The sequence below is a fragment of the Mesoplodon bidens genome (assembly GCF_964165515.1).
Source record: "Mesoplodon bidens genome assembly, chromosome: 4".
Lineage (NCBI taxonomy): Eukaryota > Metazoa > Chordata > Mammalia > Artiodactyla > Ziphiidae > Mesoplodon > Mesoplodon bidens.
The window spans coordinates 43,555,557-43,568,894 of record NC_138160.1 but is presented as its reverse complement, the minus strand read 5'-3'; the positions used below and the strand labels follow the sequence as shown (position 1 = coordinate 43,568,894).

At 40.9% G+C, this 13,338-nt stretch overlaps 1 protein-coding gene across 1 annotated transcript; it reads right to left on the bottom strand.

Moving 5' to 3' along the window:
* Window positions 1-1,905: 1,905 nt before the first annotated feature.
* Window positions 1,906-11,264, bottom strand: LOC308615991 (granzyme A; the record flags this gene model as incomplete). Its single annotated transcript, XM_081231950.1, has 5 exons — window positions 1,906-2,104; window positions 3,416-3,688; window positions 7,398-7,539; window positions 9,334-9,481; window positions 11,204-11,264. The coding sequence occupies 5 exons, from the start codon at window positions 11,262-11,264 to the stop codon at window positions 1,952-1,954; spliced, it is 777 nt and encodes a 258-aa protein (XP_081088076.1). The 3' UTR covers window positions 1,906-1,951.
* Window positions 11,265-13,338: the final 2,074 nt, after the last annotated feature.

The following is a 13,338-nucleotide window of genomic DNA, read 5'->3' as shown; positions in this document are numbered from 1 at the left end:
GACTTTGGGTTGTTTCTATTTTTTGGTTATTATGAACGATGTTGCTATAAACATTCATATACAAGCTTTTGTGAGGACATGGATTTTTGCATGTGCCCAGGAGTGGGATTGCTGGGTCATATGTTAACACTATGTCTAACCTTTTGAGGAACAGCCAAACTTTTCCACAGTGTCTGTGCCGTTTCACATTCCCATCAGTGTTGTATGACGGTTTCTCTACATCCTCGGCAACACTTGTTATTGTCTGTTTTTTGATGACAGCCATCCTAGGAGGTGTGAGCTAGGAGGATGGGACCACTCAACTTCAGATTTTGGGGGGCACCTCCCATTAGGTCCTTTTATGTTACTGTTTACAGATGTGAAAATGGAGGCGCAGACTAATTCCCTGCTCAAGGTCTTATACTGTCCAGTGATGGAATTGGTGTCTGACTTGTGGACCAGTGATTCTTTCCACCAGGCTGTTGTGATGTCTGCGGCATTCTAGTCAGGAATCTGAAATTTTTATTGGTCTGTCTAAAAACAGGGAAGATCTCAGCAGGAAGGCTCTGAGGGCTAATTGTGAGGTCTGGGAGTGAAATATTATTTATCTTTTCCCCCATCACCTTCCCAACACAGTAGAGAGCCTTACTCTGTTATGTGTTCTTCAGAACCTGAAGCAGATGTCCTCTTATTTATGTCCTGTTTTCTACTAGACTTCAAATATTTTGAGGGCAGTGGTCATGTCTTAGTATTTATAAATCTGGACGTAATGTCTGGTACATGGTGGGCCCTCAGGAAATGTTTGAGGAATTAAATTGGATAAATCACCCAGGATTATTAGGGAATGAGTTTATTATAAATCAACTCTTTGGAGAAAAACACAACAAAAAGATGAGATACAAATGGTAGGTGATAAAAAGCCACTTTCCTTATTACATATCACAATCTATTAAGAATAACATAGAACTAGATGCAGACGTAGAGAATGGACATGTGGACATAGTGGGGATGGGGAGGCTGGGACGAATTGAGAGAGTGGCATGGACAGATATACACTGCCATGTGTAAAATAGATAGCTAGTGGGAAGCAGCCGCATTGCACAGGGGGCTCAGCTTGGCACTCTGTGATGACCGAGAGGGGTGGGATGTGGGTGGGGGGAGGGAGGCTCAAGAAGGAGGGGATATATGTATACATACAGCTGATTCACTTTGTTGTACAGCAGAAACTAACACAACATTGTAAAGCAATTATACTCCCCCCAAAAGAGAATAACATAGAATGAAGCTTAGTGCTTGCATGTATAAATTGATTAGCTAAGGCAAAATACATATCAAGATACTGGCTGGACTGTGGCCTATTGGTCTATGAAATTTTAGTCTACTTGTAATTAATAAATGATGCAACTGCTCTGAACTATCTCTAACCTCAAATTCCAAATTTTCCAACTATCTAAAACACACATTGCATCTTTCCCACTGTATTTATAATTAGAATTTTTGTAAAAAGTTAAACTACACAGAAGCATAGAATAAGAAGTGAAAAATCCCTCTTTATCTCTGTCCTTATTCCAACATGGAATAGAATATCAGGCTCTAAATTCCTAAGGCCACAAATATTTTGGAGTTTCATTTGGAAGAAAGACGAATATTCTAAATTTCCCTGAGATTGACTTCCTTTTAAGGATGAACACAAAAGTGACAGTCCTCAAATTCTGAATAAAACAGAGAATCACTGAACTGGGGAACTTTTTCTCAAGGGAAATCTCTTGCCATGGATAGAGAACATGTGATGAATCAGTCTTCACTAATCATGGAAGAGTGAAGGCAGGAGGTTATCTCTTTCATTGCTGATTTTATTTCAGACAGGCTGTCATACACAAGGTTAAGAGGGTTGTGAGGTGTTTCTTCAGATAGGTCAAGTTAAAACCCCCTTTACTTGGTTACCTCAATTTTCTACTTTGAAGAAGAAATGTTATATGGCTCCTGCAATGGTTTTCTTTATCCAGTTGAGGTATTGTCTGGTAAGGAGAATGTAGACGCCAGGCTTCTGGGGGTTACCACACTTCCCAAAGGAAGTGACACCTCTGAAAACATTATCACATATCAGAGGACTTCCAGAATCCCCCTGGAAAAGAAAGTCATATGTTTTAAACAGGAATGTTTCCAAAGATATTTACTTACCTTTTTAGTCATTCATTTATTCACTCATTCGCTCACACATTGTTTCTCTCTTTCCTTTTTAAAGGCTAATTTTATATCTCTTTTTATTAATTGTCTGCCCTCAGCATCAATTAACACAGATTTGTTTATATTTTCCGATCATTTTCATTTTGAAAAAGGCAATTCTGGAGAAGATGTACAAACCCATTTTCATCAGTAAAACAAAGAAAGAATAACAAAGGAAGCCTTTAAAATAATTGTGAAAAATAATTGTCTCCTTCACTTGACCTGTATCCCCTTTTCTTGGTCAGTAGATGTTAGGGGAAAAAAATGAATGTAGGGGCTGCCTGAAGGCATGAGATGGGATCTGAGTCACTCCCTGCTCTGAAGGTGGACACGGGTTAAGCCGTCTCAGACCAAGGAGTACTTGTGATAGTTCAAACAAGTTTTAGGGATCTTTTCCAGTTTTCATCAGCCCTCATTTCATGTTCTCTCTGACCTTGCAAACCACTTCCGGATCATGAGTTCCAAATAGGACCAAACCGTAGTCAAGCACATGGAAAGGCAGAACAACGCAGGAGTTGGGAATCAGATGGCCCCAGTCTAAATCCAGGTCCACCCCACTGAGAGCCAAGTTATCTAACTTGGGGAAGTAACTTTCTAAGCCTTAATTTCCCTATCTGTAAAATAGAGTTGGTAATAATAGTGTCTATCCCATGGGGCTATTTGAGGATCAAGTGGCATAGAGTATAGAACTTGATATAGTTCCTGCCATCTGATAAATGCCAGCTGATGTGATCTGTTTTTCTTTTTTGGGGTGGGGAAGGGTACGTGGGCCTCTCTTGTGGCCTCTCCCGCTGAGGAGCACAGGCTCTGGATGCGCAGGCTCAGCGGCCATGGCTCACGGGCCCAGCCACTCTGCGGCATGTGGGATCTTCCCAGACCGGGGCACGAACCCGTGTCCCCTGTATCGGCAGGCAGACTCTCAACCACTGCGCCACCAGGGAAGCCCGATGTGATCAGTTTTGAGAGGGCTGAACAACATCCACAAGCGGTGGTTAAATGGAATCCTGATTGTTAGGAATGAGAGAAGTTTCCCTGGGCGGAATGTTTCCCTTGAGACAAAGGAGCACACACCAGCTCAGTGTCAAGCTGACGTTCTTGCAGGCCTCACACATAAAAAGTAATAATGATAGTCTGCCCTCTTGTTCCTAGGCACTCTATTTAACCTGATTTCCTATAGCCCCCAAACGGTTAAAAGTTTTAATTTACTTACTTCACATGAATCATCTTCACCTTTTCTACCACCAGCACAGATCATACTGAGATCAATAACTGGATTAAAATTATAGTGCTGGGCATCATTGCATATTTTCCTATCTATCACAGTAATGTTGGCTTCTCTCAAGACACGTGAAATTTTGCACACAGCTTTTTTGTTTCTTCCCCATCCTGCCACGTGACACTTGGTGTGGGGTTTGACATCGTCTCCTGTTTTTGGTAGCTGAAGTATTCCTACAGCTTTGGTCATAGTTGCTTTACCATCCAGCTAGAAAAGAGACAGGAGATGCAGTTTTAGGGAAGGATAACAGTAACCAAACCCAGAAAACAGCTCTGACTGAAATAGACATCTTGCTTATTTAGCATGTTCTTACGAAGGACATGGCCAAAGTCCTGTTCCAACCTAACTGACCATCAGTTACTGATTTTTTAAAAGTCACAGCACACCTTTTCATGCATGTTTTGCTAGGCTAGTCTAGATGAACTGCAGTCCAGTTGACCTGTCAGTGATGAAATTATGTTGGTGTTGGCTGACAGTTCTGTGGTTGAAAAGCTGTATTGGAGAGTGCAATCATTATTTTATTCAGGTGGTCTTAGGTTTGTGAACTGACTGGTACTAAGACCAATGGAAGGAAGCCAGTGCTCCAGGTGCAGTGGGGCGGGGTGGGAAAGGGGCCAGTGTCCTCATTTTCCATGTGGAAATGTGGCTTCCCCGCTTCTGAGCAAGCGCTAACCAGCCTAACTGCCTTTGGGGGCTCACCCACACTCTGCCCTTTTCTTTGATTCGCTAAGCTCTCTTCTTGGCTCACCACCTTGCTTTCTCTCTTTCTGAAAAGTCAAGGCAAGGAGAGCAGGGAGTGTGATCAAGGTTGAGTAGAGGGTAGAGGAAGGTAATTCTGCTTCTTTCTTTTCTTCTTGCCTCAAGCTGTAGGGAGTCCTGGTATTACAGACCTTCTGAAAACATAGGAGCACAGCAGCAAAGGTTACTGTCACATTCCTATCGTTGCATGGCTTTCAGGCCCCACTTCCTGACATTAGACAGTCCCCACTTCCTCAGTGCCCACTCTGAGTTGGTGTGCCCAACCCTTACCCTGCTAGCGTTTAGAAAGTGAGATGGCCATAGTCTAAAATCTCTCCATAGAGCATGACTTCAAATGCCTACATGCAACGTCTCTCCTCTCCTACTCATGCTTTCTCACAGCCTTCATGCTTTTTATCTGGTTGGATGGACAAGGAGACAGGAGAACCCCCAGAAAGGACTTCAGGTCTGAATGAATGGATCAGAATTGGAGTCGGGATGCATATGTTTGTAAGTAGCTCTCCTGGGGTCAGGCACACACAGCAGTGATGAGCACATCGGTAGGTTTTAACCGTGGAAGGTTGACCGCAGGGAGGTCCTGATGCCCTCTTCACGAGTTCTCTAGCAACATCAGCCCACTGGCCACAGTGTCAGAGGTGAGAGGAAGTTTCCTGACTTTGCTTCAAGACCAAGATCCCCTCACACCCCCTACTCACCCCACACTATTGTAAAGGTAAGATTTTTAGTTCCTGAAGGGGACTTGACAACAGCTACCACTTTCTTGAAACCTGAGCGCAGAACCTCTTCTCTTGATGACCTTTGCCACTGTCTGGCTTAATTCCATCCCTTATCCAAAATTATTCAGGAAATATTTATGGAGGGCCTACTATGTACTAGGAACTATACTACCTGGTACAGGGCATACAAATAAAAAGACAAAAAGTATCTGTTCTTTGAAGCTTACATCCCAGCGAGGGGAGCAGACAAACAAACGAAGGTACATCAGAAGTGCGTGCTGTCCATCATCGGATGAATGGATAAAGAAGGTGTGGCACATATATACAATGGAATATTACTCAGCCATAAAAAGAAATGAAATTGAGTTATTTGTAGTGAGGTGGATGGACCTAGAGTCTGTCATACAGAGTGAAATAAGTCAGAAAGAGAAAGACAAATACCGTATGCTAACACATATATATGGAATCTAAGAAAAAAAAATGTCATGAAGAACCTAGGGGTAAGACAGGAATAAAGACACAGACCTACTAGAGAATGGACTTGAGGATATGGGGAGAGGGATGGGTAAGCTGTGACAAAGCTAGAGAGAGGCATGGACATATATACACTACCAAACGTAAGGTAGATAGCTAGTGGGAAGCAGCCGCATAGCACAGGGAGATCAGCTCGGTGCTTTGTGACCACCTAGGGGGGTGGGATAGGGAGGGTGGGAGGGAGGGAGATGCAAGAGGGAAGAGATATGGGCACATATGTATATGTATAACTGATTCACTTTGTTATAAAGCAGAAACTAACACACCATTGTAAAGCAATTATACTCCAATAAAGATGTTAAAAAAAAAAAAAAAGAAGTGCGTGCTGTGGAGAAAAACCGCAGGAGGGACGTAGGCCAAGGAGTGCCCTCTACTGGGCACGGGAGGGAATTGCCTTTCCCTGCCCAGGGAGGGGGACTGGAGGGAATTAGAGTATGGGTGAGGAGGGGTGACCTGAGAGGGAGGCCCAGCCTGAGAGTCTCAAGGCAGATAGTACGGGGGTCACTGATAAGTATTGGGGAGCAGGGAATGTGGGGAGTTTGCCAGAAACACATGGCACTCTAGGACCCTCTCTTTACTCCTACTGATGAGAGTGTATGGATCCCCTGAGCATCCTCTTGACTCCTGCTAGGGAAGTTCCTCATCAAGCCCCTTTGGACAAGTGTGAACCTCAGCTCACACTCTGCCTTCCAGTTCTGCCTTTTCTATTATACTTTCTGCACAGCAGCCAGATAATCCTTCTAGAAACAAGTCTGATCACGTCACTGCCCAGCTTAACACACTTTCGCATTTCCTTCCCCATAAAGTTCAAACTTCTTCCCATGGTCCACAATATCTGAGTCCCCTCTTTCTCAAATCTCATGATAACTTCCCTTTCTTCCCTTCTTCTTCCAAATGCATTTTCCAGAAAGACTCCTCTTATACACACAGCTCTTCCTGCCTGAAAGGCCCTTTCCTCCTTCTTTCCTCCTAACTCCTGCACCTTCTCTAAGAAAGCTTCCCTGACCGCCTGGACACACCATGTGCTCCCGTAGAGTCCCCTTCTTAGTCATCTCCATCACTGATGAGTCACATACCACCAGATCAGAGCTGTTGATATATTTGTCTGTCTCTCCCACTAGACTGTGAACACTTTGAGAACAGAACCTATTTATCTCCTGAGGAAGGGAAAAGCTTACTGGCACTCACAGCTGGGCCACGATTCTTCCTGTTGATCACGAACACTTGTCATAGAGCACCAATATCAGACAGGGTGAGCCTCAAGAAGGGAGCAAAACCCAGGCCGCTCTGCAGTCACGTTTGAGTACAGGCAAAAGCAAGGTCATTGTGCCCACTACAAAAACGATCAAACGCCCCCTATCGGCTAAAATGAGTGATTGCTGCTTCTTATCAATCACAGATTTAGCCTCCTAGATAAGTAAGCTTCACTGAGATACTCAGTTATAGAATTACCCCACTTCCTGACAACAGTCAGTTCAGAGCAAACTCCTACTTCCTAGAACCCTCCCCCTCATCTGACAGATCCTAGGATAAGCCCCATCTAACACTCTCTTACTGAGCCACCCTATGGTTCCTTAGGGTGTACAGTCTCCCTTGCTGAGCAAGAATCAATAAATGCAACTTGGTTTGTCTGCAGTTGAGTTGCTGGTGGCATTACCACTTTGGATGGACAGGTCTTACCACAGTAGGACTTCTGTCAATATCTGTTAAATTGAACTGAATTCCAAGAGGGTGAACATCTGGACAATTGCGCTGGGTCCCAGCTGTAGTTCTTACCCCTACATCCTGGCATTAGCCAACCACTGGCTATGAGGTCAGTGTGTAAAAACTAGTTTCAGGTTAAACTGACCAAATTTCAAAATTTTGCAATTTCAAAATAGTTATTGAAAAAAAAAACCCATATTTACCTGAAGGAGTTGAAGATCCCCTTCAAATGTCTGTGGATTGAAGCATGGATGGGGAATTGCCTTTTTAATGGAAAATACTTGGTCATATTTCTCTTTATGGGAGGTAGAGTGGGCCCCAAGAATAACTCGAGGATTGCCTTTCCTGGAAAAAAACAAGGACGATGTATCATTTATGTGAGAGAATAGATGAAATTAAGCATGAACTTAATGTATTAAATCTGACCAGTTATTTCAGATGGTTTCCTATTTATAAACAAGCACAGCAAGGCAGGGGGGAATTTATGAGGTTTTTTTCTTTTGGTGTTTTAGTTATTTTTATTTTTTATTTTTTTGCGGTACGCGGGCCTCTCACTGTTGTGGCCTCTCCCGTTGTGGAGCACAGGCTCCGGACGTGCAGGCTCAGCGGCCATGGCTCACGGGCCCAGCCGCTCCGTGGCATGTGGGATCTTCCCGGACCAGGGCACGAACCCGTGTCCCCTGCATCAGCAGGCGGATTCTCAACCACTGCGCCACCAGGGAAGCCCTGTTTTAGTTATTTTTACCTAAAACTCCCAAGACATGTGTTATCTTAGGTGCTTCAGCTTCACATCTTTTCAAAGAAGAAGCAACAGGAGAGAAATCCCAGGTCTTCTGGCAGAGGCAAGAGCATTGGTTGGCAAGGCCTATGGTTTGTGTCACATAGATTGGCAAGCTATGCTTGGGTGCTGACCAAAGAGGACTGCCACAGGAAGAGGAGCTGCCAGATTCTCCATCTGCCTTGGATTTGTGGAATCAACACCTAATGGAAGAGACTCAACCCAAAAACCAGAGACTAAACCTAAGAGTGAGAGCAGAGGTAGTGGGTTTGCTTTTCTGTGTTTCAGGGAGACAGTGTACCTTGCTTAAGTCTTCAAAGATGACAAAGATGGAAAAGAGTCAGGCTTTTAATAGGTAAGACTGAAGAAATGAATCGATTTTATAGTGAAATTTTAAAGCTGAATCTAAACACACACACACACACACACACACATAGGAGCAAATAAACTGCTAGCCGCCAAGTCTAGTTGGTGAACCTAATGATAGCTAATCTGGGAGAGGTGGGCACAAGCATTTCTTGATTTGCCCAACAGACTTTGCACCAAGTGGGTCTGTGAATCAAGAGTGCCAGTGGTGATCTTCACAGTGTACATTGTGCTGAATTTCCTACTTGATAAATTCTCATTTGATACAACAACATAATGCAGATCTCTTTTGATCTTCTTTGTGGGAAGCTAGTTTTTAAGTCTCTTCTTTTATTCATGCAACTTATGCAAAAGTGAGCAGGGAAATAGTAGGTACCAACAACAGGTACTGATAAAGAAAACAGCAGCATATCCTTGTGATAAACGTTATTTTGACTTTCAAATCACAATTAGGAAAAACATTAGTTTGAACCATAGGAAATGGTTATTTTGTAAAGTCAAACAGTTAAATATCAGTAATTTCTATGGTTCAATCTAATATGTAGCACCATGGGACAAAACTAATTATAACAGTAAGTAAATCACTTGTAATCATAGAGAACACTTAATTTGCTCAACTGTGTAAAATATACTTAAGGAAAAAGCCTGCAACAAAATATAGCAAAATATTAACAATGATTGTGTAAAGTTGATAAGATTATGAGTGCTATTTCTCACCATTTTGTTTTTCAAAATGTTGATAAGATTGGTATTTATAGTGAAAAAAATTTTTAAATAATATGAGAAAATGGTCATGCATTTCAATTTTATTCTATAGGATCTGGCCTTTGCTTATAGAGATAAACATAATAATAGTACATATCAGTGAATGTGCTTGCATACTTTCTTCTCCATCCCTACCTAATTTTGGTTTTGGACTTCATTTTCACAGCCCCTGTCCCCCCCACCCCACCCCCCAAACTGCCTGAGAATGAGAGGAGCTCAGAATTACTTACAGGTTACAGTGAGCAGCTGTCAACACCCAGTTTTCTTTGATCAAAGCCCCTGCACAGACTTTCAGCCCTTTGATTAGAGCCATGTAGCGTCTTGTGTGAGGTGGCACTTCTTTTCCTCCTATAATTCCCTCACAGGATACTGGAAAAACTAAAAGAGTGATCCAGAGTGAAATCCTATCTTACCAAGTCGTGCTTCCCTCTGAAAAGCTCTGATATAATGAATAGATCCAGATCGAGTACATAGATGTGCACTCTGTGTCAGGGAGAGAAGATCAAATCAGTCCAGGTGGCACAGAGTTTTTAAAATTTTCCATGGCAGCTCTGTATAATAGCATCTTGAACTTAAACGATCTTCTCTTCCTCAAGAATGCAAAACACCTTTAACATAATGTCTGTCTCCTTCCTATCCCTGGGAGGTAGAAAATGTCAGGCAATAGAGTCTCTTTTCTTAAAGCTCAAAAAGCAAAAAGATTGAAGACTTAACATCACACAGTAAGAGCAGATTGGGGAGAAACCCCATTCTCCTGTTTCTGCCATTATTAATCTGTTCACTTCCCATTACAGGCTGCATTGTCTCAGTCTTTGGTTGGACACTGTGTTATTGACCTTAAAAATCTCACAGTGTTCCATGGTGAGATTATTATTTGGAATGATGGTTTAGTAAGTTATATTAAATTCAAAGAAAAAAAATCAACAACTATAGTAGCAATAATAATGAAAGCATCTATGATTTACCAGGCACTGGTTAGTTTCAGACACTGGTTCTGATGTTTGCTACAATGCAAGGTGGGTGTTATTATTCCCATGTAGAGATAAGGAACATGAAGTTTAGACAGGGCAGTTACCTCGCCCAAGTTCACACAACTAATAAATAGCAAAGCAGTCTTCTAATACAGTTCCGCATCATGAAAAATCATACTCTTTCCACTGTGAGGTACCGTTTGCCTAAAGTAGTGGCTCTGTACCTTTGTTAGTTTTGAAATATAGAGCCATTTGAGAATCTGATATAGAACCGACACACAGATGCATGTAAATATTTGCATACAGTTTTGGGAGAGTCACAGACTTCTTGATGCCCATCCATGGCCTTGAAGGAGCTCATGGATACCACATTAAGAATCCCAGCTCTGAAGGTATCATTGAGCTATAAGATATCATAGTGTGTGGTTAAGAACGTGAACTCTGGGTTCAAATCCCAGCCCTACTACTTACTAGTTGATGACTTTAGTAAATGGACTTAACCTCTCTGTGCCTTGGTTTCATCATATATAAAATGCGCTGATAACAATGATACTTAAGAAGAGTATAAGTAAACCACATAGAATACTGCTATACTTCATTGTAAGTTTTATGCAGTGTTGGCGCGTGCACACACACACACACACACAGTTCATTAGATTATTTTACATTGATGTTATTGCTTTCTTCACCACCCCCACTGCTGGAAATAGGCACTCACAAATACCTTCTGAAAACCAAAGTTTTAAGATTTATCTGAGAGCTATGACTACTCAGTTGTATCTGTATGACCGAGCCCTCCAGTTAATGTCATCTATCCATCACCAATTTAATGGCTTTGTTGGTTTTTCACTTGAAGGTTGAGCTCTGTAGATCTGGCCTGAATTTATGATAACCTCCAGATATAGTTAATGCTTTCATATTTTTGCTGTAGGCACAATAGAGTATGTTTTCATCTTAAAAAGCCAATATACCATTTAGATAGCAAAGAAAAAAGGTAACATGAAAAATTATTGGAAATTAAGTTGTGATTTCTTTTTCCCTTTTACATAATATTAAACAAAAATTAAAGCAATATAAAATTCGATTTTCTTATAAGCAAAACTAAAAAGCATATGGAAATATGTCTTACCTCCAGGAATTAGAAGGAGACACATGCCAGTGGGAAAAGAGAAAAGGAAAGGAATTTTCATGGCTTCTGTTACTCACATATGGAGACTATTTGGTTTCAGGTACTGACTTAGTAATATATAATGAAACACAAAGGATGTGGGTTTTTTCTTTTTATCTTTCTCTGCTATGTGGCTAAAGAGTTTGGTATTTTATTACTGGAAAACATAGCTTTATTTTAGAGATGGTGTGGTTACTTATTTGTTTCACATTTCCTTCAGGGTTAGACCTTTCCTACCTTAAAGGGTAAATGTGAAGTCATGGGGACTCTTTTATTTTTATTTATTATTATTATTATTATTATTTTAATACATCTTTATTGGAGCATAATTGCCTCACAATAACATGTTAGTTTCTGTTGCACAACAAAGCAAATCAGCCATGGGGACTATTTTAAATTAAGAACACTAAATAGAAAATTGCTCTTCTTTGGCAACTTTTTCGCTTTCAAATATGAGTTTATTTTAAAAATCTGAGAATTCAAGTCTATATAAGAAATTATTTTGAAATAACATCTTTAAACCTATTCTAGTGGGGGAAAGGACAGATATTTGATGCATTCATTGTTGAGATTGCTGGGTAATCATCAAGGGAAAACTGAAGTTAGATTCTTAAAGCACACCATTCAACTATAAAAGCACTAAATGAAGATACAGATATTCACACACATGTAGAAATGAGAAAGAGACTTTGAGATATGACATCAAAGGCAGAATTTGTAAAAGATTGGTAGATTCAATGATGAAAAATTGAAGTTTCTGCACCTTAACACAGCAAACACAAAGCCAAATTGCAAACATTTTCAATCTATGTGACACAAATGGATATTTTTATAAAGCAATAAGAAAAGATGAACACCTGAAAAGAAAAATGATCAGAGAATTTGAACAAGTAATTTACAAAAGAAGAAATAAAAATGGCTCCTATATTCCTAACCTATGGAGGAATGCATAATCACATAGCACAAGTTATCTGTAATAAAAATGCAATTTAAAACATTTAGGTACATTTTTGCCTGTCAAATTACTAAAAATTAAAAAACACAAAAAATACTCTCTGTTGTTGGAAATTCTCATGTGTTGATGGTATTTCAAACTGCTGCTATCTTTTTAGAAGGCAATACATATGAAAGGGTTGTTAAATTTTGCATGATCTTTGTTGACTCAAGTCATGTTTATGATTCATAATTTTAAAAATTGTGAAATTTAGCAATAAGGAGTTCCATTGCATTATTGTTCCTAATGAGAAAAAGTTGAAAATAATCTAAATGCCCGCAAGTAAGGAATTAGGTAAGCATATTAGTTTCCCATTGCTGCTGTAACAAATTACTGCAAACTTAGTGGCTTGGAACAATACAAATTTATTATTTTACAGTTCTGTAGGTCAGAAGTCTGATGTGGGTCTCCCTGGGCTAAAACCAAGGTATTAGCAGGGCTGCATTCCTTTCTGGAGGTTCTAAGGGAAAATCCATTTCCTTGCCTTTTCCAGCTTCTAAAGGCTGCCAGCATTCCTTGGCTTTTGGCCCCCTTCCAACTTCAAAGACATCAATGGCTGGTGGAGTCTTTCTCATTCTGACACTGACTTTCCTTCTGCCTACTACTTCCACATTTAAGGACTCCTGTGATTACATTGGGCTCACTCTGATAATCTCCCTATTTTAATGTGAGCTGATTAGCAACATTAGTTTCATCTACAACCTCATTTCCTCTTTGCCAAGTAAACTAAGATTCATAGACTCTAGAGATTAAGATGTGGGCAGCTTTGGGTGGGTGGGAACATTATTCTGCATATCATAGTAAGTAAATTATGATTAATTTGTACAACCATTCTGTGCAACCATTAAATAGCATGGAAAGTGATCACAAAAATATTGCTGTATCAGACACCTCTTGTGTGTCACCACAGACCCCCTTGGCCTCATGTAATCCATGGACCTTGGGACTTCCCTGGTGGTCCAGTGGCTAAGACTCCATGCTCCCAATGCAGGGGGCCCAGGTTTGATCCCTGGTCAGGGAACTAGATCCCTCATGCATGCTGCAACTAAAGATCCTGCATGCCGCAACTGAAGATCCTGAGTGACACAACTAAGACCTGGTG